Below are 26377 nucleotides of genomic sequence, written 5' to 3'. Positions count from 1 at the left end.
GTGCCAAAGGGGAACTGAATTAAATACCCTTTGATGGCAAACTGTCCAAAGTGGCAGGAACATTGAGTTGGTTGATGGTCAGATTGGGTGGGTGAGGGAGAGAGGAATAAATTCAGTAACGAAATAGTTTTAAAACCTGTTTGTGTTGTTGGCAACAGAATAACAGAGTTGGAAGGGATCTTGGAGGTCTTCTAGTCCAACCCCCTGCTCAGTCAGGAAACCGTATCCCATTTCAGACAAATGGTTGTCCAATCTCTTAAAAACTTCGAGTGTTGGAGAACCCACAACTTCAATATTTGTGAGATGTCACCTAACCCTCTTGGAGGGCTGCAGACAATTTTTTTTTTTAATCAATTGGAAATGGAATATAGGGAACGAAGCAGGTTCTGGTTTCCTCCAGTTGTTTTCAAGATCACAAGAAGGGTGAGAATAAGCAGCATGAAAATATTGGTGAATGAGCAATGGATGGTGTGGGCAGAGGGAGATAGGAAAGTGGCATCACTTTATACTGACCCACTTAGTCAATTGTGTTGCTTTTCTGCTTTGCCTGGGAAAAAGCAGCCCTTTGCAACATTGCCAATCTCTTTCCAGATGCTTCCACTTCAGAGCAGCAGCCGGAAACCAAAATATGACCTTGGCTGGCTTGTTGCTTGTTCACATTCCTGTTGCCTCTCCAGGCTGTTGAGCTCCTTCATCTTTCATTGAAAAACCAGCCCTTCGGCCCTCCAGAGTCCATTCTTTATGCATGTTTTTTTCCACCGCTTTTCACCAGCAGAAAAGAAAGTGACAGTTTGTTGATCTGATTCAACCTAACAAGCTCCCCGATCACCCAGCCACAGAACATAATTGAGGTGACCCATCTGTGAGTGATGTGCCACCCTGAATTCCTTAGGGGATGGGGAAGAAGGGAAGCAGGATTGTATTTGGGCTGCTTGCTTCAAGGTACAAATGGCTGGAGAGAGGATGGGGTGCTGTTCCACTAAAGGAAAAAAAAAATTTCTGGGTGCCCCTTGCAGCAATCCCACAGAACTGCTTTGACCTTTAAAAGCTCCATGTACAAAGTGGAGTTTAAAAAAAAAAAAAGCTTAGAGGCAGCAGGGAAACATTAAATGACAAACTAGATCACATTTTGCAAGTATGCAGTAAATAAACACCTTTGCAACGTGCAGAAAGTATGCATTTGCAAACGTGCAGTAAATAAACATATTTGCAAGGAGTTTGCAACAGAAACGCTGTGCATGAAACTTTAATCAAGATACCCCCAATTTGTAATCAGGATGTATCAAGCCAGCCAGGCGGGGGAGAGTTAATCTTCTCCAATTGCTTTTGTCCTCTGCAGAAGTTCAAGACTTCAATGCAAGCCTTTGTTATGGGTGGCTGAGTGATCAGAAAGAAACTGGAGTTTCCTCTTAGACCTGGCATTGTTCTGCAAAGCCGCTGAGAGCACAATGGATTCAGGATCTATGCCGCCTTTGTTTCATTTCACTTACCAAAACAAACAGAAGGTGGGAAGATTTTTTTTTCTCCAACCCTGAATGAGTCCAACTGGAGGTGCCTCCACATTGATCCATTATATACCATCAAGTCACTGTCAACAGTGGCTAGTTAGACATACAGATATCATTAAGGGTCTTCTTACCTGACTTGAAAAAAAAATTTAGGATAAGAGGTGCAGAAAAATCATATATATAAGATACAGCAGATAAATCCAATCTCCCACCAAAAACAGTGGGAGAAACTGTCTTTAAGAGGGACATATGATAAACCCAAAACCTTTTATTTATTTATATTTATTAAATTTATATGTCACCCATCTCACCATCAACTGACTCTACTGGCAGTAGCAAGCCAACAGATGCTTAGTTTCTTCTCTTTGGCAAAGAAAGCTGCTTAGGCTTAGGGTGAGAAGTGGGACACAGCGCTCTCCTTGACCAGTTAGGCATCATTGTCCATGCTGGACCATGGATCAGTTGGGCACCATAGATCATGCTGGACCATGGATTAGATGGGAACCATGGGCCATGGTGGACCATGCCCCAGTTGGGCACCATGGGCCAGCTGGGCACCAGAGTTGCTGTGCATGGTACTGTTGGCAGCTCCCATCTCTGGAGACCTGGGAGGATGGAAGCCAGAGTCCCAACTAAAGGCAACCGCGGAGAATGGGACTTGGGATCCCATCCACCCAGCATGGCAGCGGAGCCTGGGGGGAGGCTCGGGGGGGGGGCTTCTCTGCTTCCAATTAATGCAATTAAGGGCTGCTGCATCCCCGTTGCTAGGGAGGAGGCGGCCACCGCTCCCGGTTGCTAGGCTCCCGGCCCCGCCTGTCCGGAAGGGAAGGCTGCGGGGCGGGGCGGAGCGGCAGAGAGGCGTGCCTCGACGTCGCGGGCCGCGCCAATGGGGAGCGGAGGGGGCGTGGCCGCGGCGCGGGCTCAGGTAACAGGTTGCGCCCGCCCGGGGCGGCGGCCAGAAGCGGCGCGCAGCCAGAGCCGGCGGGCGAGCAGCGGGGAGGAGGCGGTGAGTCGGTGGGCGACCCCCGGGGCTCTCCATGCCTTCCTGGGCTTCCCCGCCGTCCGGATAGCGACCGGCGCCCTCTTGCGCCCCTGACTGCCCTACGGTGTGTGTGTGTTTGTGTGTGTGTGCGTGTTTGTGTGTCTGTGCAAAGAGAGAGACTCGCTTCCCTTTACCCCCCCCCCCGGCATCTTCCCCCCCTCCCTTGCCTGCCCTCCCGCCTGGACTACACTGCCCATCGTCCCCCGGCCAGCCTCTGCGGGGCTACTTCGCTCAGCCCCGTCTGCGCCTGCTTTGGCTGGCTGGGCAGGGGGCCTGAGCCAGCCCTGGGTGGAGGTCCCGGAAAGGCACGTGCGGACTTGCAGGTCTGTGACTTCCCCGTGTCCCCTCTGCCCAGGAAACGGCCCCCCCTTTGCCCAGGGGAGGGAACGCCTCTGAATTCCGTGGGGTGGGCTTTGAAGGGGGAGGGAAGAAGGAAAAAAAGGAAGGAAGGAAGGAAAATAGGGAAAGGAGGGAGGGAAGGATCCATAGCTATGGTGGGGTCTTAAGACATTCCCCCCCCCGACCCTTGCAGATAACCTGGACTACAATCCCCACCATCCCCAGCCAGCCTTCCTCTGAAGTTCCATCTGCAGGGAGGGAGCCCTTCTTTTCTCTCTTAAGCCCCCCCCCCGTACCCCAACCACACTTGGAGGGCCTGATTGTAAGAATTGGCAGCTTTCTAAATACCTTCCTGGGCTTCCCTCCCCCCCCCAACCTTTATACTCGGCTTCTGGTTTCCTTTTACACCTGCAAGGTCAGCCGGACTGAAACTGGAGTAAAGCTGAAGAGCAATTTTCCTCTCCCTTTGTGTATGTGTGTTTGTCTCTCACTGTGATAGAGACTTGATTGACCCTCCCTTGATTGTGGTCAAATCCTGTTTGCAGACAAGGGAGACAGGAGAGCTTAATCATTTCCTGAAGTGGCCGATAAGAATCTCGGTGACCACCAAAATCCAACTCTCCTTATTGGAGAAGTCCCAAAGGGTGATCCTGCCATGCTGCAATTCTCAGAAATACATACCCCCCACTTGCAGTCGGGAGGCTGCGACGGTCGCTAGTGTGAGGACTGGACACAAGTGGATTTGGCTCCACCCTGTGGGGAGGGGGGGCTCCCTGGGTCCCAGTTTCTGAGCCAGATGCTTTAATTTCCCCCTAGAAACTAAACGTTCATTGCTCTCTCCCAATCCTGCATTTTCTGAGCTTCTGGCCTTATGGGCAGGGAAGTGAGCTGCACTCTGTGCTTGCTCTGGAATCCTCTTGTTTGCTTTACCTCCGCTGTTGCCACCTTTGACTTCCTGTTGCGTCTTTAAAAAGTGTCTGCCTGCTGAAGCTGCCCTGGCTTCTTCAGCACACCAGCGCCTGCCCACCTGTTGTCGCAAGGGTGGATCGTGGCCCAGCGAGGGCTACAGTCACCGGGCTGGCCCTGCCAGTTACGGGTGCGGATGCTGTGGTTCCTTCTGGGTGACACCTGCTTCAAGGTGTGAAGGCTCTTTGCAACCCTCTGCTTAAACAAGCCGGCATCCTCTCTCTTAATGTTGATTTATTCTTCGACCAAGCTCTCCGAAAAGATTTGAAAAGTTTTAAAACTTTTACCTTCCTGCTTAAGGAAAGGGACAAGCAGCTGCAAATCTCTCTGTGGATTTCCTTTAGGGATTATTATTTTTTCTTCAAATAATCCAAAAATGATTTGCTGTCCCAATCTTGGCTTCAGTTCAGCCCTTGAAGTTGGTGCTGCTCCTTGCCTGGTGCCAATTAGGCTTCCCTCCCCCCTCCCAGACCCCCAATTTATCTAGGTGGGATTTCTGGAGATTAAATCTGGAGGGGGAATGGGATTTTCCAGAGGTTGGGGTGACCTCTGATCCCAACCAGCAAGGGGGCGTGGGGTGAGAGATGCCAGAACTGGAATGCAAGATAACCTGGAAAAGACCTTCCCACACTTTTCTGGAAACGTTTGGGCTGGGATTTGTGTGTGTGTATGTGCTACATTCCTGGTGCTTTGGGCTGTGGACTCTCAGGGTCCAGAGAGGTCGTCTAGCTCAACCCCAGTTCTGGGTTAAAGGCCCGATTCAGACACCCCTCGACTGAGTTCTTACTAGCAGTAGAGATCCTATTTGAGTAGCTTGTTCTATTTTTTGCATGACCTACAAAATTTGAGGGCCAGCGTGTTGACGGGCCACGGTCTAAATTTGTTTACTATTGATTATTTTTCTTTTTATTTTATTGATTACGACCAGAGCGTTTTACAAATAGGGAGACGTTCTTATTCTTAGTGGATAGAAACATATATGGGGGATAAATATCTATGAAGATTGTCGGTCCCCCAGATCATAGTGGTATCAAAAGTGGTTTTTATTGTTGGAAAAGATAACTGGACTGATTTTTTTGAGGAAAAAGACTGAAAAATCAGTCCAGTGGCTTTTTCAAAAATAAAAACCACTTTTGATATATCTGCTGTAATGAAGCCAGGACAGGATTAGAACAGGGCTTGATCATGGTATCTGTTATAAAAAAATAATAATTGAGAATTAATTCTGTTTTGCCAGCGTAATTGTGGCGAATGAAGCTAAGCCAACTGGGTTTGCTTGCGTGGCTCTTTCTCGTGTATACAGACTGATTTCTATTGATTCCCCCTTTTCTTATCCCCCCCCCTGGACCTGTTTGGCTGGGTTTTTTTTTCCTTCTAAGAAAGTTTTAAGTTTCTGTTGGAAAACACGGTTTAAAACCTATCCAGCCCACTGCTGAAAAATTCCTGTTGACTTTTGATTCCTGGTTTTCAGGTTGGAACAGCGTGTGACCGCAATAAAAGCACAGAAAAAATGTTTTAATTGGAGTGCTGTGCTGTGGCCTCACAATAACCCCATGCGCACACAAGAGAAATGTTGAAGAAAAAAAACAGCGTTGGGATTGCTTCTTTGCCTCCTCAAACCTCGAGAACCGCCAGATCCTCTGGATATGTTTGGGGGGGGGCGGTTCTTAAGAAAACCTGTCTCCAGATGTCACGGTCTCTTGCGAAACTCCAAAGTGAAGTTCCAACTTATTTGATTAAGCCGAAGTGACTTGATTACAGCCTGGTTACCACCCAACCCGTGTTTTCCAACAGCTTCTCATCCGATTTCCTTATTGTAGGGCCCAGAAACGCTTCTGGGATGTTTTGGGGCAAAATGGAAATTTGAAGGGTTTTTTCCTCCATGCTTCCAGGCCGGAGTGTCTCGGCAGAGCCCGGGGAAACGTTTTTAGTATTATTTCATTTATTTCAGGGCGCTGTGAGGCAGTGACGGCCTCTTCCGCCCAGTCTTTCTGGGGCAGTTTCGCTGTTTGCATTCCAGAAGCTGAGCTGATGATTAACAGCAGCCTTGCCTGGGGAAGGGCTAAGTGGAAATGAGTTGATGAATCAGACCTTGTACCCATCCGTAGCGCCAGCCCAAGTTGGAAAAATCTTGCACACACCAACACACAAACACCCCAGCAGTGACTCGTGGTGCAGTTGTTTTTTGGATCTGGCTTGGATCGAAAAGTGGATTGGTTTCAGACATATCCTGCTAAGTGCCAGGGGTGTTTTGTTTCCCCAGCGTGTGAACCCGGCTAGAGAGCCGTTCGCAAGCCACTGTTTGGGGTTTGCAATATGAGGTTGCAACAATTTGTGGTTTAGGTTTTCCAACTCTGGATAAGGATGCTTTATTCAGATCGGGCATCCAAACTAGTTTGGGAGAGAAACCTGGATTGAGAGTGGAAAGTGGCACGCCAGCCAGCCAGCCCTAACCTTCTCTTGCAACTCCAATACGTTTTCCTTTCCTTCCCAAATCTGGGACGTGGCTGTTGTTATTTTTGTATTATTCCACCCTTGTTGATTACCAGCCACTAATCTCCTCCCGCAAGCCGTCTTTGATAACCAGGACCACACCTCGATGCTCTTAACCCTGCTGGTTTTGTTTTTCAAATGAAGTTTCTAGCTCTCATGGAAAGGCTCCAAGTCGTGATTCTAACAACCAGGAATTTGGCGTTCTTCGCGCACCGGTGGCAGGGAGACTCAGCGGTGTCTCTGGCCCTTGGAGGTGCTTGATTTCTCTGGAAAGAGATGCCAACTCCGGGGGCGCAACGGCTGTTGCGCAAGAGACGAAAGGTCGTCCCACCTCACCAGTTCCGTTCTGCCTGCTGCACCGGCTGGGTCAGTGAGCTCAGCTCAGGTGTGGTGTCTGTTTCAAGTTTCTCCATCGCGTCGGAGTTGCTTCTGGCACGGTGGCCACCATTTCAGGCCTTTGCAAGGACGCCAGCCTGCCAGAGGGGTCTCCCCAAAGGTTCTCACGGTGCCGGTGGGCAGAATTTCTTTTTTAGGGAGGGGCAGCCCAGCCAGCAGCCTCGGAAAAACCGATTGTGAAATGAGGTTTTGTTTCAAAACGGGAAGCAGGTTTTGGCCTGATGTCCTCCAGCAGGGATTTTGCCAAATCTCTGGCGAAAGGCTGAGAGGGCCCCACAAAGGTGTCTCTCTCTCTCTCTCTCTCTCTCTCTCTCACACACACACACACACACACACACACACACACACACTTTGTTGTCTGAATATGTACTCAGCCGTAGTTCAGGAATTGAGGATTTGTGAGCGTTAATGCACGAGATAACTTGCCACAAGCCCCCTTAGGCAATTTTTGTGGAATGAGGCTTTGTTCTTTTTTATTTTAAGGTTATTTGTTAACCTTAATTGGAGGAACAGATCCTCCATGTACAGCAGCAATGTACCTCTGGCTAGAAGGTGATTTCCTTGAAGGACAGCTCTAATGTCTGCTTGTGGGATCCCCAAAAGCTTAATTCTGGCTATTAAGATGCTGCATAATTTAGAGACATACAATTAATTGAGGCTGGGGGCTGTGGGGTGGTGGTGAGAGGAAGACCCACCCAGGCAGGGGCCCATAAGCCAGACCCCAAGTCCCTGCCTGAAAAGATTGAAATGTGCTGTGGCAATTTGTTCCTTTGCATGAGCGGATTGTGTTGCTGTGTAGAGGAGTATAATAACAGGCTGTGGCTTATGGGCTTGGGTGGACCCCTGGGGCTTTCTTCTCTCCCCAGGACAGAATTGGTTTCCTAGGTTTTTATGCTCTAGAGATTTGGGAGGCCACTTTTGACCTTACAGGCATTTTACAGCGCCTTCCACAGCTCCACACAACTGCAAACACACATGCTTTGGTCTTCTAGGGGTCAATGTATATAAGGCAGAAAAGCCAAAGGGAAACTGAGGCCCCCATGTTGAACTCCTCTCCTTCCTGGGGACCCCAGTCAGGCCGGCAGGGGATGATGGGGTTGGTGGTGGCCAGAGAGGGCAGCAGAGTCCCTGGGCACGGTGCCTAGTCTGCAGTGGAGTCTTTTTTCTCTCTCCCTTATCTGGCTTTCCCAGCTGTCCTGGCTCAGTGGATGGGAGGAAAGACAGATTGTCCTCCCTTCAGCCAGGGAAAAATGGCCTCTGGAGGCCTCTGCCCCCCCTCCCCTTATTCCCCCTGCCTCCCCCCCCATAGGTAGCTGCCCCCCCCCCGACCAGGGACGTTGGACAAAACTGGCCCTGCGCTTGGCTGACCGACCAGCCACATCCTGAGCCCATCCCTTGGGTGATGGGAGTTGTGGTCCAACCAAGCTGGAAAGCTCTTAGAATTGCCTCATTGGCTCTCTGTCAGTTTTTCCTCCCTTCCTGGCTACCTTTCTTTTTCTCTCTTTCTCCTTCCCTCCCTCCCTCCCTTCTCATTCACATCTTCCTTCCTTCCTTCCTTCCTTCCCATTCATATCTTCCTCCCCCCCTTTTGCTTCAGCTGACCATCTGCTCACAGGGTGGGGGGGTGGCATCTCTGCCTCCTCCTCCCCCTCCCCCTCCCTCCTCTCACCTCTGTCTCCTCTGGGGAGATCCCCATTTTATGCTTTTCTCTGGGCACCCTGCAGTGGAAGCTTCTGTGTTTCATTGGAGGGGGTTGGCCTTGGCTGTGGCCAAGGGGAGACCGGAGAGGGAGGCGGAAGGGGCAGGGGGAAGCCTACTCAGCCCTCCCACCTTAATGTCTCCCCCCCCCAATGTTCTCCTCACCGGGTGCATCGCATTGTTGATTTTTTATTGCAAAAAAGTCAGGACCGAGACTGGGAGTTTTGGAGTGGGGGGACGGGGGGGGCTGGCCCTGCAAACTTCTAGCCCCCAAGTGCTGAGCCTGCCGAAGTCCCTCCTTTGACGGGGGAGGCGTCCCTCACGAGGCATCCCCCTCCCACCCCGAAGCACAACTCTTCCCTGGACGCCTTCCCTTTGCTGCACCAACCGCAGTGAGTAGAAAGCCTTTCATTGCTGGAGGCGTCCGGGCTGTGTGTGTGTGTGTACGGATCAAAGTGGGTTTCCTGCGTGAAGCCAGGGGGTCCTGAGGCTGTGGGGAGAGGGGCTCGGTGTGACAGTTGCAACAGCATTGCAGCATCTCTCTCTCACACTCTCTCTCGCTCTCCCGTCTTTTGCTGACCTAGCCTTCTTTTCAAAACAACCTTCCTCTCTCCCTCCGGATCATCATCGCAAGGTGCGGATGCTTTCTGCAGGCTTGTATCGTCCCTGTCCTCAGATTTCCTTCCTCGTCCTCCTCCTCTTCCTCCTCCTGGGCACACTGAGATCTCCAGCCCCCTCCCCTCCCTCCTCTTTAGCATCACCGTTATGATGATGGCTGCTGAGTTACATTGAACAAGAGCAAGCCCAGCACCGGTTCAAACTCAACGGGCGCACCTGGTGGGACACGCAGGGAGGCGAAACGTCCCGTAAAGCTCGCAAGGGGGACGCCGGTATAATTAACGGTAATAGTGTGAGAGAAATAAGCAAAAAGAGAGCATTGCTGTCGCTGCCAGGGGTGGAGAGCCAATTTTCCCACTAGATGGGGCTTGGTCTCTTGGCCGTAAAAGAAATTAGCAGAACTTCCAGAGCCTCCCAAGCTCCGCACGCCTTCCACGCTGGACGTGTGGATTCCAAGCCGCCTTGCATCCTCTCCTTGCGTTCCTTCGCTTCCTATTTCTAATGTTTGGGTGTAGCTGTGTGAGGAAGGTCTTGGGAGGTGGAGCAAAGAGAGGTAGGGCGCAGTTAGATAAGAGACAGCGGCGCCCACAACCACACAGAGAATGATACTGTATAGGAGACAGTGGGAGTTTTGTACTTTCAACTCTGCAAGATTCTGTTAAATGAAGCTTTATAATAAAGTGGAATTAACTTATCTGGTCATAGGTCATGGAAAACTCAGTCACCCAGGCCAAAAGTATCTTTAAAATAATTAAAATCATGGCCACTGGACCAAAGTTTTATCATGTTTCTGTCGGATCTACCTGGGAAGACCGTGAGTTTGGGATGCAGAAGCCATGCTTTCTATTTCAGACTTTCCACTTCTGCCCTGTGAGGTTTTGGAGAAGGAGCAGTTCCTCTCCAAGATTTATGGCTAAATGCATTTGTGTGTAATGTTGTGTGTGTTAAATAATCACCAGCTTTTCCACCCCACAAATGTCTTTAATAACTTCCCTCGCCGCTGTGCGATGCCGATCAAAACAGCTTCATCCTCTGTCTGTCCTCTTTGCCTTCTCCCTTGTTCAGGATCCTTGAAGACCTCAGACTGGTGGAGAATGGACCATTCCATGAATGGCACCCTAGCGGAGAAGCACAGCCCCATAGATTACGGAGTCCAGATCAGGTTCATCAATGACCTGAAGGAGCCCAGGAAATCCCAAAAAGTCCGCCCCAAGGCAGCCAAGCCGGGCTCCTACGGCGTAGCGGTGCGAGTCCAGGGAATCGATGGCCAACCTTTTGTGGTCCTCAACAGTGGGGAGAAAGGGGGCGACTCCTTCGGGGTACAGATCAAAGGAGGAAACAAATATGAAAGGCCAGCTCAGAGTCAGACTTTTGGGGAGACGTTTCCAGGCTCTCCCAGGGCTGCGTCTTCATCCAAGGATCTTTCGGGATCCATCAGCTCCGACTCGGATCTTCCCGAAAACCCCTACGGGGCGAAACCTCCTCGATACGGCTCTCAGTATAGCACCTCGGATGAGGAACTAGGCCTACAACGAGGGCCCCCAGCAGATAGCTTGGATGGGATTCGCACGTCCCGTAGCAACCCTTCCTCAGCTCCCCACGGCGGCTATCGGACACTGCCCCACAAAAAATCCACGGGGCAGCAGCACCTGCGGCGGACTCAGTCCCACAGCTCTTTGCTCGTTCCCGACCCGAGTGATCCTCCGGAGCCGAGCCACTCTCCGACGAATAACTCGGGTTATGTTTCCCAGTCCTCCCCTTCAGGGATCCCAGAAAGGGGCACCGCTGCACGGGATCCCTCTCCCCCCAGGGCCCCCAACCTTAGAGAATCCACAACCACCAGCTTTTCTGGTTTGCGGTCGGTCCCCAAGCCCACGTCCTCAGCGACGGACTCACCAGAGCCCACCCAACCGGTCCGGACCAACAACGGGGATATCGACACAAAGCCGCTGTCCTCCGTGGACTCCTTGATCCACAAATTTGATGGAAAGGCCCCACCGAGGGGCCGAGCCTCCCGCAGGACCCAGGTCTCCCCCAAGAGCCATCAGCGCTCACGGAGCCTCGATGGAAGAGGCACTTACCACGATACGGCTGACGGACGGGAACGAGAGAGCGACGGGCGGCTGGGACATTTCAAAGAGGCAGCACAGCAATCCTCAGCGACTAAGCCGCTTGTTTCGGTGAACGCCCCGGGCAGTCGGGGAGCCACTGGTCAAATGACGAAGGAGAAGAAAGTAGAGAAGGCTAAGATGATCCAGGATTGGGTCAACAAGAGCCTGGAGGAACCTGGGACGGAGAAACAGGCCAGAAAACCAGCCCAGTCTGATTTGCAGGTAATTTTTCCGGACATCTTTGCTAGTGCCTCAGTTTCCCTATCAGTCCTGAGTCTTGTGCTGTCCAGCCACGGTGGGGAAAACCACGGTGCTTCGGAGGATGGGACTTGTAATCCAGTAGCATCTTTGTCATCCCTTCATTCTGGGAGGTGGATTACGAACCGCTGGACGCCAGCCAGGTCACCACGGGGAGAAGCCGTCCCTCCCTGCCCATACGGTGGTCTCCAAAACACAGGGAGTCCTCGGCTTGCAATAATTTATTTAGTGACTGTTGAAAGTTACGACAGCTCTGGAGAAAGTAACTGAGGACCGTTGCAGCCTCTCCGCGGTCACGTGATCAAAATTCAGACGCTGACCCAGACTTATGACGGTTGCCGTGTCCCGTGTGATCCCCTTTTGGGTTATTCTATAACCAGAGACCTGGAGCAGAATCCAGCCAGGGGGACTCTCTTGGGCCATCGACAACCCTTCCCCCCTCAAGACCCCCTTTGACTCACCAAAGTTGGGTTTACTTCTTCCAGTTGAAGTCCACCCCGGACCTTCTGAGGGATCAGCAGGAAGTGGCCCAGCCAGGAAGCAGCGAATACACCAAGGAACTCATCTACAGCATCCTGAAGGACAGGTAAACCCTGGGAGCTGGAGAAGGCTGGAGCTGAGTTCTAATCCCCATCCCCGTTTTTTGCCCTGCAAAATCAGCCACTTTCCGGCTTTTAAATATGTTTTTTACACATTTTTCCCTCTCTTCTCGGGCCTCAGCGTGCTTTGAAGTTTTGAGACATTCGAAACTGCCCTGTGGGATTCCACCAGGGTTATCCCCCTACCTCGGTTTCCCAGAAAGTTTCTGGGAAACCCACAGGCAGCCGGCCCCAAAAGCAGCTGCCTTCTTGGTACAATACCCTGGCATTGGGTAGACTCTCCCTAAAGCTGGAGGCTGTGTTGCGTCAGCAGCCAGCTTGGTAAGGTTCGATGGGACAGCTGCTGTGAACATGGTTGGCAGTTCCTTAACCAGGGTTACCACTTAGCAGGAGATGGTGGTTTATTCAGAATAAGGCTGCACAAACCTTGGGGTGCTTTAGCCAGTTTTGCTGAATTTGTTGGCGTGTCAATTTCAGGAGCACCGAAAGCGACGCCTCGGCAAAGCGAAAAACCAACCTCATCTTTGAGAAAATCCAGGGGCTTGCGGTAAGTCTCTTCCCCCCCCCCCCCGAATAAACATGATGCAAGACTCACATTTGCTGGTGGCACAGGGGCATCCTCTTTGAAAGCCATGAGGACTAGCCATTCGACGCGAGGTTTTCTCTTAAGGAAATGGCCACTCCTGAGAAATGGGAGTTTGCCTTCTTTTCAGTATGGAAGAAAATTTGACTTAAAACATTTTTGTTTTCCTGGCTGGGGAGTAAGGCCGCTCCTTCGTCGGAGCTGAGAGGGTCCAGTGTGGAGGTGATTGAACCGAAGCCGAGTGTGGAAGAACCGGACAGCCGGACCAAGGTGGATAAAATATTCTTTATTTCTGGCTATCTGTCTATCTATCTATCTATCTATCTATCTATCTATCTATCTATCTATCTATCTATCTATCTATCTATCTATCTATCTCTCTATATTATCTCTATCATCTATTTTTATCTATCTATATCATCTATACCAGTGGTTCTCAACCTGTGGGTCGGGACCCCATTTGGGGTCGAACGACCATTTTACGGGGGTCGCCAAACAACGCAGTCCGCCATTTTTTCCCCCTTTTCCTTAGCTGTGCTACTCCCTTTTATTCTATTGGCTTTTGAAAGCCAATAGAATAGACTCTCTTGAATAGAGTCTAATTCCATTGGCTTTCAAAAGCCAATAGGAATTGTCCAGGCTGTCTCTGCCATGCTGAGCCCGCCAAAAGTCCCATTCTGCAAACGGTGCTGCACCAGTTGAGTAGTCCTTGACTTACGACCGGTTGGGGGTCGCGGCATTAAAAAGGTTGAGAACCACTGATCTAATCTATCTATCTATCTATCTATCTATCTATCTATCTATCTATCTATCTATCTATCTCTATATTATCTCTATCATCTATTTCTATCTATCATCTCTATCATCTCCATCATCTATTTCTATCTATCTCGATCTCGGTCTATAGATCGATATATATAAAATAATCTGAATAAATGCATTTAAGTAATTTAAATAAACCATAATTTAAACGAATAAATTAAAAAGCTGGGGGAAGAAGGATAAATACACGGTGGTTCCACGCAGGCACCCCAGAGGGTGGAATCCTCCCTGGAGACCACCCGGCACGGCCTCCCTCCTCGTCCCCTCGAAATCCGGCTGCGGGAACTGGAGGAAGAATGCCAGCGGCTCCAGGAAGCTTTTGAAAAGAAGAGCCGGGAGCTCCAGAGCACGTCAAAAGAGTGAGTGGGGGGGGGGCTGGGGGCATCCGATGCTGTCCCTCTCCCCCTTCCAGGCCTTCCCCCTGGGCTGACCTCCCTGGCTGGAAAATCTGGATCTCTCTGGAGGGATGCATATTTTCAACACGGCTAGTCCTTGTCTCCAGAGTTCTCTTGCCTTCGATCAACGCCAGCTCTTCTTCCCTTCCTGGAAGGTTGAGAGATGTCCGAACGGTCAAGGAGCAGCTGGAAGCCAAGCTGACCGACCTTGAAGACCAGCTGACGGAGATGCAGAAGGCCCTGGATCGTTTCCAAGATCTCCCCTCAGGCAGCCCGGATCAGGACGCCTTGCTGAAGGTCAGCGGAGACACCCGAGTGGACGCAGCCTCCGGCCAGGCCAGGCCCAGAAAGTGAGGTTTTTTTTCTCTTTCTTGGTCTCTCCTCAGGAGCTGCTGGAGACCCGTGAAGATCTGGAGGAGATCTTTGTGGCCAAGCAGAAGCAAGAAGACCAGCTGCGCCAGAGGGAGCGCGAGTTGACCGCTCTGAAGGGGGCCCTGAAGGAGGAGGTGTCCAGCCACGACAAGGAGCTGGATCGGGTCCGGCAGCAGTACCAGCAGGACATGGAGCAGTTGCGACGCAACATGGAGGACGTGTCGCAGGTGAGTGGCCTGGTCTGCCCCATCTGCAGGTGGAAGACTCCCACACCTCGCGATGAAGGAGTCTCACCCAACCTCTGGTTGACATGCTAGGTCTTTTCCTGCAGAGATCTTCAGGCGGGGAAGAGCATGGTATCTTCTGGCCTTCAAGAGAGAGGTGACCACTAGACCAAGATTTAGGCAAAGAAAGGGACGTCACTCCTTAACCTTGGATCTTTTGAGCATGGGAACTCAAAAGTCTCCCATCTAGTTCCCAGGAGGTCTAGGAGTGAAATGTTGAAGGCCTCTGTGATTCTTCTCCAAACATGAGGTGGGTTCTACCCCTTCTTGGGTTTCTTCTGGGTAGGATCAAGCCAGCCTGGAGGCCGAGAGACAGAAGGTCAACTCTCTGGTGAGGACCCTCCAGACGGAGCTCCAAGAAAGCCAGGAGGAGGCCACTCACTGGAAAGAGATGTCCCAACGAAACAAGGAGGACCTCCGTAGTGTCAAACAAGAGTAAGTTAAGTCACCTTCCTGGTCCATCATCTCCTCTGTAGACCCAACCCATCATGGGCAGCTTTCCCTTTCAACCATCTTTAATCATCTTCAGGAGCTTCATGCATCTTGGCTGGTTCTCCAGCCCTCGTTCACAAGATGGTTTTAATTAGGGTGTGACGTTGCCTTTGACACCCCATCGCTGCCTTTAATTTGTCTGCTGTTGGGTTTCTGCCTCCCTTATCGCGATGCGTTGATGGCCTTCACCTCTTCCAGGCTGATGCAGGTGAAGGTGGAACGCGAGGAGTTTGAGGAGGACCTGAAGGAGAGCCGTGAGCGCTTGGCAGCTCTGCGGAAAGAGATGGACCAGATCCGGAACCGTTCGACGGACGCCGAGGGGCTCCATGAGCTAAGAAAGGTGTGCTCAGCTGCAAAGACCCTCAACAAAGAACCAGACCAGCGTTGTTCAACCTCAGCCATTTCAAGACCTGTGGACCTCAACTCCCAGAATTCCCCAGCTTGCATGGGAGTTGAAATTCATAGTTGCTGAGGTTGAGGAAACACTAAGATGGACCTCATAACTATGTGTGGAAACGTCACTTTGTTGGGACTTCCAAGGATGGTTGAAGAACTCCAAGTTCCATCATCCCAGATACATTCCCATGGCCTGATGGGTACTGGAGTAGCAGACTGGCCCTCTACACCTAGTGGTCCTTCAACTTTCTGGGATGGCTCTTGACTCATTTTCTCCTCCTGCCAGGAGCTCCGTGAGGCTCGGGAAGAGCTGCAGGACATGGTGGAGGAGAAGGAAGACCAACACAAGCTCCTACGCCTGCGGGAGAGTGAGATTGTTGACCTGAAGGAAAAGCTTGAAGATGAGGTTGCTTCCCGTAGCCGGGACCTTGAGGGACTAAACGTGAGGTTCCAAGAGAAGATGCAGCAGCTCCAGAAAGACTGCGAGGAAGCGTTTAAGGTAAGGAGGACCTTGGAAAGCCGATCTAGCTTTTCCAAACTGGTTCAGCGTCCAGCTTGGTGGTGAACCATGATGGGAGAACTTGGTTGTCTTCTTCATCCCTTCCTCCTGTAGGCTAAGGCAGTCTTGGAAGGTGAGAGGGAGGCCACTGAGCAGATGCGGAAACTGGTGGAGTCCACCCTGAGGGAAAGTCAGGAAGAGAACGATGACCTCCGTCGTAAGATCTTGGGGCTGGAGACCCAACTCAAGGAATACTACCATTTTGCGGACAGCTGGCAAGACGTGGAGACCAGGCTGAAGGAGAAGATTTTCAAGTTGGAGGTACTGGAAGGAGAAGCGGTCAACTTCTCCCATTTCTACTTTGAGTAGATGGTGCTCCATCTGTAGGCCCAGATCTGATGAGGGGGTCTCTTGCCCAGATGACCTCCAAATCCAGTTTTAAGGTTCTGTAAGTTCCCTTGAGCAGTAAAGGAGCTTCCTGCCTGGCTGGTCTCTTGGGTCCTGCCTCAGTTTCCCCTTTTTCCTTTCCTCTTCCTGCTTCCAGGCTGACCGCAAGCAGATGGAAGAGTCCGTGAACAACGCCGTGGATCAGGAGCAAGACCTGCTGCTGGCCAAGAGGTCCCTGGAGAGCCGGCTGGAGGAGGCCCAGCGTAACCTCCATAAACTCACCCTGGAGCACCAGGACCTGAGTACCTCCTACCAGGAGGAGCTGAAGCAGAAGGAGATACTCAGGAGGGCCAAAAACGATCTGGAAGAGGAGAAGAGGCTGCTGGATAGAAGCATCGTGAAGCTGACCAAGGAGGTCAGTCTTGTTGGGGAGGACATCAAATGGGTTCCCCCCGGGCTCAAAAACCATAGATTGAGGCTTCCTGAGATGCCACCTTGTAGACACAGGTGGGACTCGGCATCCCAGGTCTGCCATCTCCCTCTTGGGCACCAAAAGTGTTTTCAGTTCATGGAAGGATGGGGCCAAACCGGTCCTGTGATGAAACTGGGTGTCCTCTCCTCTAGCTGAAGCAGATGGCTGAAGAGTCTCACCAGGCCCTCTCGGACTTGCAGTCCCAGCTGGAGGACTACAAGGAGAAGTCGCGCAAGGAGATCAGCGATTCCCACAAACAGGCGAAGGACCGGAACGTGGAAGTGGAGAAGATGCAGTATGAATTGGGGCGATCCCAAGACGAGGTAGGTAGGAAAGATCTTTCTCTATCTCTTTCTTTCTCTCTCTCTCTCTCTCTCTCTCTCTCTCTCTCTCTCTCATCTCTCTCTCTCTCTCTTTCTCTCATCTCTCTCTCTCTCTCTTTCTTTCTCTCTCTCTCTCTCTCATCATTTATCTATCTGTCTATATCTATATCTCTGTCTCTCTTTCTCCTGTCTATATCCATCTGTCTGTCTATCTGTCTATCTCTCTATCCATCCATCCATCCATCTCTATCATCTATTTATCTCTGTCTATCCATCCTTGTATATATCCATCCATCCATCCCGCTGCCTCCTCTTCTCCTGCCCAGCTGCTGCGTCTCAGGCAGGCCCTGCAGGACAGCCAGGCCGAGCGAGAGAACGCCCTCCTGGACAAGGAGCTCCTGGCCCAGCGACTCCGCAACCTGGAGCAGGAGATGGAGACCAAGCAGCGATTCCAGGACGATCGATCCCGGCAGGTCAAAGCCTTGGAGGTTTGTACAGCCTCTGAGCGGATCCCGCTCTCTCCTTCTGGGCGTAGCTACAGCTAGTCCTCAACTTACAGCCAGAGTTGGGACCAGAATATCCGTCACTGAGTGAGACAGGTGAAGGAAGTCATGCCCGATTTTACAGCTTGTTTTGCTGCCATCATTACCTCCACCCACCAGCAGAGGGCAGCAGCGTCTGCTCTCAAACTAGCCTCCTTTTGGTTAAACTCTGCGCTAGATACTAACCAATTTTTGCAATAACCCCAATTAATTTTGCGTGCGATTCCTTCCCAGAAAAAAAGAAAATGCTGGGGACGACATTTTTCGTACTGCAAAACTTTGCATTTTTCTAGAAGAAAAAAGATTTTTCTTCCCTGTTAAGGAAGACAGCCAGTTCCACAGCAGAAAAAAAAATGACTGGCTCATTTGATAAAACCCAGCATAAAGCAGAGAGTTTTTCCTCTGTTTTTTTAAGTGCCTGGTGGATCCAGGAGGGTCCTAGGGCCCTTGCTAAGCCCGTCCCTGTGTTTTCAGGATAAAGCCAAGCGCCTGGAAGTAGAGCTGGATGAGGAACACAATTCGGTGGAGCTTTTGACCGAGAGGATCAACCGATCCAGAGATCAGGTAAGCCCCGTTCGGCATGGAAAGTCACAAAAATCCTGATGAGTAGAAAGTGGGTACCTTGGTGGTCGCAAAACACAGAATCCTTTAGCCATTTTATGGCGGATCCCCCCCCCCCAAAAAAATCTCACACGCTGCACATTATTTGTACCTGAAAGTTAATTTATCGCCTTCCCTGCAAGGTGACCTTCATATTTAACGTCATCCCAGAATCAATCAGACAAACGCCTGGCCTGCCGCTGGTTTACAAGCAATAAAAGAAAAATATCTGGCTTGCATTACACCAGCGAGCCTCGGCGTTTACCACTCAGCCTGTTTTGTACAAAATCTGCAGGGCCCGTCAAAGCAGATGGAGGCTGTGTCTGTCAGTGCGTTTAAATCCCTTCTCATCCCCTCCCGGCCCTTCCCGATGCTGTCAGTGCCTATATTTAGTTTTCTGCAAGTCTATCATTTCCCTGTGTTTTACAGCGGTGTCACCCAAGCTGTTTGGGGAGGGGGAAAAAAAATCAGAAAAACCCCAAGCATAATATGTAATTACTAAGATTTGCCAGCGTCTAGACAGTTTTTAGAGTAAATATTGTCTTGCAAAGGGAGGGAGGGTTTGGCTGGGCTTAAGATCCAATGCATTTGTAACATAAGTGGGATTCGAACTGGGGACTTCCTGGTGTCCAGCTCAGGTTTTTGGCTACCAAGGGGCCCAGTTGTTGCGTTAACAGGGGCTAAAAGAAAGCCGGATGGTTTTGTGCAAGATTGGCGCAAGAAAACAGGGCTAGAAATACCTTCTGGGTCCCAGCGGAGCCTCCCCATCCAGGCGCAGTATATCACCACGCGTTTTCAGTTGGCACCCTGCTGTCCCGGAGGAGGCTTCCTCAATTTCTTGGACTGCTCCCTGAAAGACAGCTCTTTCAGGACCGGCCTTTGACCCTTATCGTTGTCTTAACTTGAACGGAGCCTCAGTGTGCAGGAGCAGTCTACCTCTGAGCAGAAAATGGCTGGGAGATCATGGTTTTCAGGGGGCATCTGGTCAACCAGGATGGGCACCCAGTGGCCAGATTAAGTTTATGCCCTCCCCCTCCTTTCTTTCCTCTCTCCCTCCCTCGGAGATCGACCAACTACGAGCTGAGTTGCTGCAGGAGCGGTCCGCCCGCCAAGATCTGGAGTGCGATAAAGTTGCTTTGGAAAGACAGGTAAGTTTAGCTTCTCCACAGGCCCAGATTCGGCCTCCTTCGCAATCTTTCAGTGCAAAGGTTGCAATTTTATTTTATTTTTTTGCTCAGGAGCTCGTCTCTTTATCTGCTTTTTTGTGAAGAAAAAAAAAAACCACCAGGAATTCAGAGGGGCTGGCTTTTATTCCTGCGCTACAGCAATAACATTCTCATCATTGCTGATGCAAAAAACTCTTTTTCTTGCCACCCTCTCCATGCGGTAGATCAACCCCAGCAAGTCTGAACACGGCAGGAGGATGTTTACAGCCCTTGAGAGGCTCAACGCAACCCTTTTAAAAGGGAAAAAAGCCATTTTTTGTTCCCCCTTTGTTCCCTCTGGCCCTGGTTCACTGCAAAAAGAAAATAATGGCTGTTATATAACTCAGGAGATGAATAGGAGAGATCCCCCCCTCTTTTTTTACCAGGCAGAGAGGAATTCCACAGTCTTACGATTTGATTTTAGGCTTGCTGTTTGTAATCACGACGTCCTGACTCAGCCAAACTTTTCCCATCGCGTTTCACACCTCTGACGTGGCCATCTCTGCATTTTGCAGCCTCTGAGCACATCTTGATTGGCCAGCAGGCTCCGCTCGGTGGAACGACTTTGAATAACTCGAGCCAGTGAGCCCGGCTGCGCCGAGCAAAATAACATTTGATTTATTTATCACACTTTTCTTTTTTTAGCGGCCCATTTCCTTCACAGAGGGATGGGAGATCCGTGTGGTTTAGGAGGAGGGAAAAAAAAAAGGTTTCAGGAGAAAGAATCAACCCCACTTTCTTGGTGTTTTAAGGAGGCGCCTCTGCCTTCAGGTTGGGGCCATCTTGCAAAAAAAATTCTGTTTCCGTAGAGAAAGGAAAAATAAGTCTCGTAGTGTTTGTCTGAAATGGTACAGGGTTTCCTGCCTGAGCAGGGGGTTGGACTAGATGACCTCCAAGGTGCCTTCCAACATTTTTCTTCTTCTTCTGGGTTTGAGCCGTCACCTTCCCAGGTAGACTAGACAGAAAAAAACAACAACCAGATAAAGTTAATTCTGTTTTATTGTAAGGCGACATTAACAGAAGCTTGTAAGTCTGAAAGTGTTTCCTGCTCCTCTTGGCCAGAACAAGGACCTCAAAAGCCGGCTGACCAGCAACGAAGTTCTGCAGAAACCCAGCGTCAACGTCTCCCAGCTGGAGTCGCGGATCCAGGACCTCCAGGAGAAGCTCCTGGCGGAAGAGAGGTAGTTTGGAACCGCTGAAAAATATTTCTTTGGGGATCGCCCGAGGCCAAGTCCAGGAGAAAAGACGTCCTCACAACTGGACAGGATTTAATTCCCTAAAGTAGCCACTTCGTCACGAAGCCCGAGGATGTGGCTTCTCGCCTCTCTGTAATCATTGCCTGCTCCGGTTCACACGTGATAAATCTGTGCGGTTGGTCCTGGAAAGCTTCCTGGGACCACATCCAGCCTGAAACATGGCTTGTCCTCCTTGGGGCCATTTTTCTGGTGGCTGGAAGGGAATGACGTGGCCGCTGTTCCTACAGGGAGAAGACTGTCCTGCTCTCCTCCAATCGGAAGCTGGAGAGGAAGGTGAAGGAGCTGAGCATCCAGATTGACGAGGAGAGGCAGCAGGTCAACGACCAGAAGGACCAGGTGAGGACCTGGCAGGGGGTGGCTCCACTGCTCTTCTCCTCCTGGGAGAGCCGTGTCCAAACTCACAAATGAGGCTCGGAAAGGATTCGATCCCCAGCGGCTGAAAGGTCCCTGAGATGGGGATCAAGCAACTGGCCATCTGCTCAAGATCTGAAGAAGGTAGGATGGTTGAGTGTCGCTTTGGGTCAAGTCATCTCTGGTGTTGGCTTAAGGTGTGGTGTCCACCAAGCGGGATGGCTCGTTCAACCCTAAGGATTTCTTAGCATGATAGACAATCACAGCTTGCTGGAGGCCCATAATTCCCACCACAGGCCATCTGACATGTCCCACCTAAACACCTCAGCCCAAGAGCATGCTGGGAATTGTAGTTTCAGCAACCATGGGCGAGGGAGGTAAGGAGTCTCCAACCCACCTCTCCGCTTTGGGGGCTGACTCTCACCCTGGGCGCTTTCTTCCCCTCCCTTGCCAAGCTGAGTTTACGGGTCAAGGCGCTGAAACGGCAGGTGGATGAGGCAGAGGAGGAGATCGAGCGGCTGGAGGCGGCACGCAAGAAGGCCCTAAGGGAGCTGGAGGAGCAGCACGAGAACAGCGAGCAGCTCCAGAGCCGCGTCAAAGCCCTGGAGAAGGACCTCTGGTGAGCAGAGTGGGCCACTGGGGCTCTGCCTTTCTTGGGTGCCTGTCCATCCATCCACCCACCTGTCTGTCCATCTATCTGTCCATACATCCATCTACCTACTTACGTGTCTGTCATCCATCCATTCATCCACCAATCTACTTGGCTATCCATCATTGGTCGATCTGTCTTTCCACCCACCACCCATCTAGCTATATCCATCCATCCATCCATCCATCTTCCTGCTTGGCTGTCCATCATAGATCCGTCTGTCCATCCACTTTCCTACCTGCCTGCCTGTTTATCCCTCTGTCCCCTCTTCCATCTGTCCATCCATCCATCCATCCATCCAGAAGGGACGGATCACCTGTTTTCCCACAGGCTGAAAGCTGTAGTAGGTTCTTTAGCAACCTCAATTTGAAGCACCACCCCCAAAAGGCCGCCCCTGGGCTTCACCACTCCTGGGTTAAAATGGAAATCTCTTGGGGTTGCAGACAGAACCTCCACGCACAGGGGCAGGGTATCCTAGACTACCTGACCACAATTATATTTGGAAGCCGATAACATTGGACGTTTCCTTCCATCCGATCCCTGAAAAATATCTCCCTCCCTTTCGTGCCCGGGAGGGTGTCCATCGTCCTGGTTCCCCCGCTTGACCAGCCCCCCCTTTGTATTTTGCCTCCAGGCGCAAGGCGGCACGCTCGACAGCCGAGTCCTCTCTTCGGGATGACCAGCTGAGTTCGGACGAAGATTTGGACAGCGCTTACGGCCCGTCCTCCATCGCGTCGCTGCTGACAGAAGGGAACCTCCAGACCAGCTCCTGTTAAGGCCCTCTCTGGGGTTGGTTTGGATGCTCTCTAAGGATACCCCAGGAACTTTGCAAAACCCACGGTGGGGTGGGATCCCTGCCCCGAGGGGGAAGGTTTCTCCCAAGTGGGGGCTCCAAAGCAACCAACCCCTTGATTTTAAAAAACAGAACAGAGGGAAGATTTTTTATTTTCAGTTGCGACGAGAAGGAAAAACAGAGCTGCAAGTCTCTAAACGAAAAACTGAGTATTATTTACGTTTTTTTAAAAAAATCTGGTTCTCAGGGCATTGAGTGATTAAATAACAGAGCCTCCTTTTAAATATATACATATATATATATATGTTTTGTATATAGGGCTTATAAATGTACGTGCATCGGGTTGCATGGAGACGGAGATGGGCGTGCGCTAATATTGCAGAACAATCCAGAACGGTGAAAATGGCATTGCATGGAATTGTTCAAGTCCCTCTGGAAGAAGTATTTGCAGTTTCCCCCAACTGTCTTTTTCCTGCACCGGCTCGGCTTGTGTTCCTCCCCCAGAAGTCTCAACCAGAGGTGGCCTTCCAGATGTGTCTGAATCCTAAATCTCCTTCAGATCGCTGGCTGGAGAATCTGGTGGCAGGCAGTTCCACGGGATCTGGAAGACAGCTGCCCCTCTCCTGACTTTTTCCTATCTGTTTTTCTCTTGCCCTCATTCAAAGGAGTGCCTTTGCAACCTTCTTCCCCAGGAAAAAAAAAGATAATTTTCAGTGGACAGCTAGAGGCCACGTAGACCACCCTACTAAGAAGCGGTGAGCAATTTTGACACACACACACACACACACACACACACACACACACACCCAGGAGGGCGAATAATCCTTCTCTGGCCAATTCCTGGTGTTTTCTTACTGTTAAACCAGCCAGGATTAGATCAAGGATTGTAGAGAGTAGCAAAAAAGCAAGAACCAGTTGTGCTTCCGTCTATCTTACACTCAGATTGGTGACAAAAATCAAATTTATGCAAACCCCCCCCCAATTTAATCTGCAGCTTGTGTGTCTTTATGACTTGGGGTGTGTTGTACAGACAACACCTCTTGTTTTCTGGCTTGAAAAGATTCAAATCATCTTCATGAAATTGCCCTCTTTGGTGCCCCTGCACAAAAGGGCCCGTCAGAGGCTTTCCGCAATCTGACATTTGGGAACAACAAGTCCCATCGTCCATTCCTCCAAGCCCACAGGCCGATGGGACTCGGAACCGACATCCGGAGGGCACCTGGTTGCAGAAGACCCCCTCCTGAGGACAGGTGGGAAGGTGGTTGTATCTTCCCAGTTAGAAGTAAGTTGTGAAAATAAAACAACACTGCAGCAGAGTCAAACTCCAATTCTGCTGCAAAAGCTGCTGGGTTCGGCAACCTATCTGAGAAGGGCAAAACGGGGGGGGGGGGGAAATCCCATTTTTACAATTCTCTCCTTTAACTGGAGCACCACACAGCTTCTCTTTCGGAGGCGGGATTGCAGTTTGGGTGCTAAATTGGCTATTTTTAAAGCTTTTCTCCGTCTCTCCCGTTGGAGAATGTCCCGGTTGCAGCAGTGAAGTTTTCCCTCCGGTGTTTTTCCAATCCTGAATTGTGTTTTCATGGCAAAGAGGCAAGCCATCTACCTTGGCATGTCGACAGCTCCTTGGCATCGCTGCGTGATCTGGATTCCTGTCTGGTGAGGCTAGTTTTCAACCTGCCAGTGAGCTGGCGGAGAAGAATGTGGCTGCTTTGCAAACTCCTGCAGCGTTACCAAATTTATGTTTTTCCCAAGGGCTGCTTCCTCCATTTTCTCTCCGGGAGCCCACCTCCGGGTCTACAAAAATCACCTCTCCAGGCCACGCCTGACACCAAGTGCCTTATTGTCAGAGCAGAAGGACACTTTGTGTGTGTGTGTGTGTTTCCCGGCTGGTTGGCCGAGAACGTACTCGGAAACACAACACGGTTGGCACAGGACAGATCTGTATCTCGTCGCTGGCTAAATTGCAGCTTGGTTGTGTTCCCAAAGAAGTCAAGTCTCGAAGCATAAACGGGATTTAAAAGACCCATGAGACCAAAAGCAGAAGGATGGAGAGCCCAAATGCCGCCTGTTCCATTTGCAGGTTGATACGTTGTGAGGCCGGCAACTCGACTTTGACACTGGAGGTAAACTGGACCTTATTCAGAGATGACCTTGGAGGGGAAAAAAAGTCAACTTTTTTGAGCTCTGAATAGTTGAGCTGAATCCTGGGGGGAGATGGACCCCGTATTAGCCCTCACCATTCTGATTCCTAGTTGGACACGCTTGCTTTAAGCCATTGCTGGCAATTCCGATTCGGCAAACAGCAATTAATTGGATTAAATCTGGAATCCAAATCAGTAGGAAATATTGGGGGCTTCATCAAGGAACGATGGGCCTCTGGAGATTTTCCCAACGAAACCAACTTTATCCACAAGCCCATCTCCAAAGCTTTCCATTTTTTAATTTCCTACTTGTATTCTTTTTATGGCAACGACACCAATAGTTGGCGGAGAGGGGAAAAAAAAAACCCTTGAAGTTTTGAGCCGAGACTGTGAGCTGTACAATTTTAAATTCGCTGCTAATGCAATCTGGGCTGAATTTTAAGAATGGGCCATTTTTGATTTCCTGGAGCTTTATTTTATATATATATATATATTATTTTCTGGTCTCGAACGAAAATCAAAAACCCTTGTATGTTGATTTTTTTTCAAATAAAAGAGCTATATTTATCAAATTGCTCAGCCACTGCTCCTTATTCTTGGGCTCGGATTCGTGTCCTTGCTGGATTAAAAGCTGGAAAAGTATTTCCCATCATAAGAGAAGTTGAGATTTTTTTTCCCCCTTGTGCTTACTAAATTCCTTTGAGGAATCTTTCTTTTCTTTGGGGTTAATTGCAAATTTTTTTACCTGGCCAAGAGGCCTCTATGTCTTCCACATTTGGCGTCCTTCCTTTCCCACATTTATACAATCCTAATTTTGTACAACATTATTTGATTCCAGAGAACGTTTTCTGCCTCTAAAACTTTCTTTCTCTTTGTAATACCCAGATTTTATCTCAGTCCCCACCCTGCAGCTATCTCTGGCAAATCCGCTTTATCCTCGCCACAAATATTTTTATCTGCCGCTCTGTTTTTATCACTCACAGGTGGCTTTTCATTCACCGCCTTCCTTTGCGGTTTCTGGTTGAGCCTCGTGGCGACCACAAAAAAAGTGTTAAATTCCCATTTTCCCACCCAATTTCCCGGCCATCCTTTTATCTGCGAGTTGTTCTCAGAGCAAAGTTGCTGATGTAAAAATTCGCCTTTGCAGAAAACAGCTATTGAGTTGTGCACCCAAGTCTATAAAACACAGGTGTGTTTTGAGATGTTTTACATTCAGAAAAGATTTTTTTAAAAAAGTTGCATTCATTCCCAGAACAAAACCATCCTCAGTTTGACTGCTGCCTTGAGTTTGGTGTCTCAAACTCTGGAATTATTTGTTTTATTTATTAGATTTTTTTTTAATCCCACCGTTATATGATTTGGCTGGGTCTTTCCAAGCGTTTTCTCTTGATTTTCCTTATTTCGAGATTCAGTCCGGCTTACTAACCATGGTTTGTGGGCTGAAGGCGCCCAGAACCATCATCAAGCCATCTTTGACCTTAAACTAACCTCCCAAGCCAGCTTGTGCCTCTGAGAATGGGCCGAGTTCTTGTGCTGGGTGCGGGTGAGAGAGAGAAAGAAGGGATGCCTTGTTTTCAATGGGGTGGATTTGAGGCAAGATAACAGAATAATGGAGTTGGAAGGGACCTTGGAGGTCATCTAGTCCACCCCCCTGCTCAAGCAGGAGACCCTGTACCTTTTCGGACAGTCTCTTCTTAAAAACCTCCAGTCTTGGAGCACCCACAACTTCTGGAGGTAAGCCCTTCCACTGATGCCCTCAAGGGTTCCCACTTCCCATTCCTGCT

General features: G+C 50.2%; 1 protein-coding gene across 5 annotated transcripts; it reads left to right on the top strand.

The window, feature by feature from the left end:
• Nucleotides 1–1482: 1482 nt before the first annotated feature.
• CGN (cingulin) lies at nt 1483–25165 on the top strand. 5 transcript variants are annotated; one of them, XM_039363484.1, is made up of 22 exons: nt 2476–2614; nt 10126–11393; nt 11915–12015; nt 12506–12575; nt 12795–12881; nt 13638–13792; nt 13984–14125; nt 14215–14427; nt 14771–14919; nt 15175–15316; nt 15659–15871; nt 15986–16192; nt 16416–16673; nt 16883–17053; nt 17380–17541; nt 18070–18159; nt 19260–19343; nt 20463–20581; nt 20884–20992; nt 21463–21626; nt 22291–22445; nt 22768–25165. In XM_039363484.1, the coding sequence occupies exons 2-21, from the start codon at nt 10155–10157 to the stop codon at nt 22430–22432; spliced, it is 4017 nt and encodes a 1338-aa protein (XP_039219418.1). In that variant the 5' UTR covers nt 2476–2614; nt 10126–10154; the 3' UTR covers nt 22433–22445; nt 22768–25165. The 5 variants fall into 5 exon arrangements, with proteins under 5 accessions (XP_039219420.1, XP_039219421.1, XP_039219418.1 ...); XM_039363486.1 differs by lacking the exon at nt 2476–2614 and adding an exon at nt 1483–1505 and having other exon boundaries at nt 22291–25165; XM_039363487.1 differs by having other exon boundaries at nt 2444–2514; nt 22291–25165.
• The last annotated feature ends 1212 nt before the right edge of the window (nt 25166–26377 follow it).

This window comes from Crotalus tigris, unplaced genomic scaffold (genome assembly GCF_016545835.1).
Source record: "Crotalus tigris isolate CLP2741 ecotype Arizona unplaced genomic scaffold, ASM1654583v1 scf7180000019553.37968852642:3898890, whole genome shotgun sequence".
Lineage (NCBI taxonomy): Eukaryota > Metazoa > Chordata > Lepidosauria > Squamata > Viperidae > Crotalus > Crotalus tigris.
Note: the sequence above shows the minus strand (reverse complement) of the source record. Positions and strands in the feature narration are given on the sequence as shown.

Excerpts from the sequence above, each read along its gene's own strand:
- CGN (XM_039363486.1), top strand. The coding sequence starts at position 10,155 with ATGGACCATTCCATGAATGGCACCCTAGCGGAGAAGCACAGCCCCATA. Across the intron at positions 16,674-16,882 it reads TCGTGAAGCTGACCAAGGAG|CTGAAGCAGATGGCTGAAGA; the intron begins GTCAGTCTTGTT and ends CCTCTCCTCTAG. Across the intron at positions 17,542-18,069 it reads GGCAGGTCAAAGCCTTGGAG|GATAAAGCCAAGCGCCTGGA; the intron begins GTTTGTACAGCC and ends CTGTGTTTTCAG.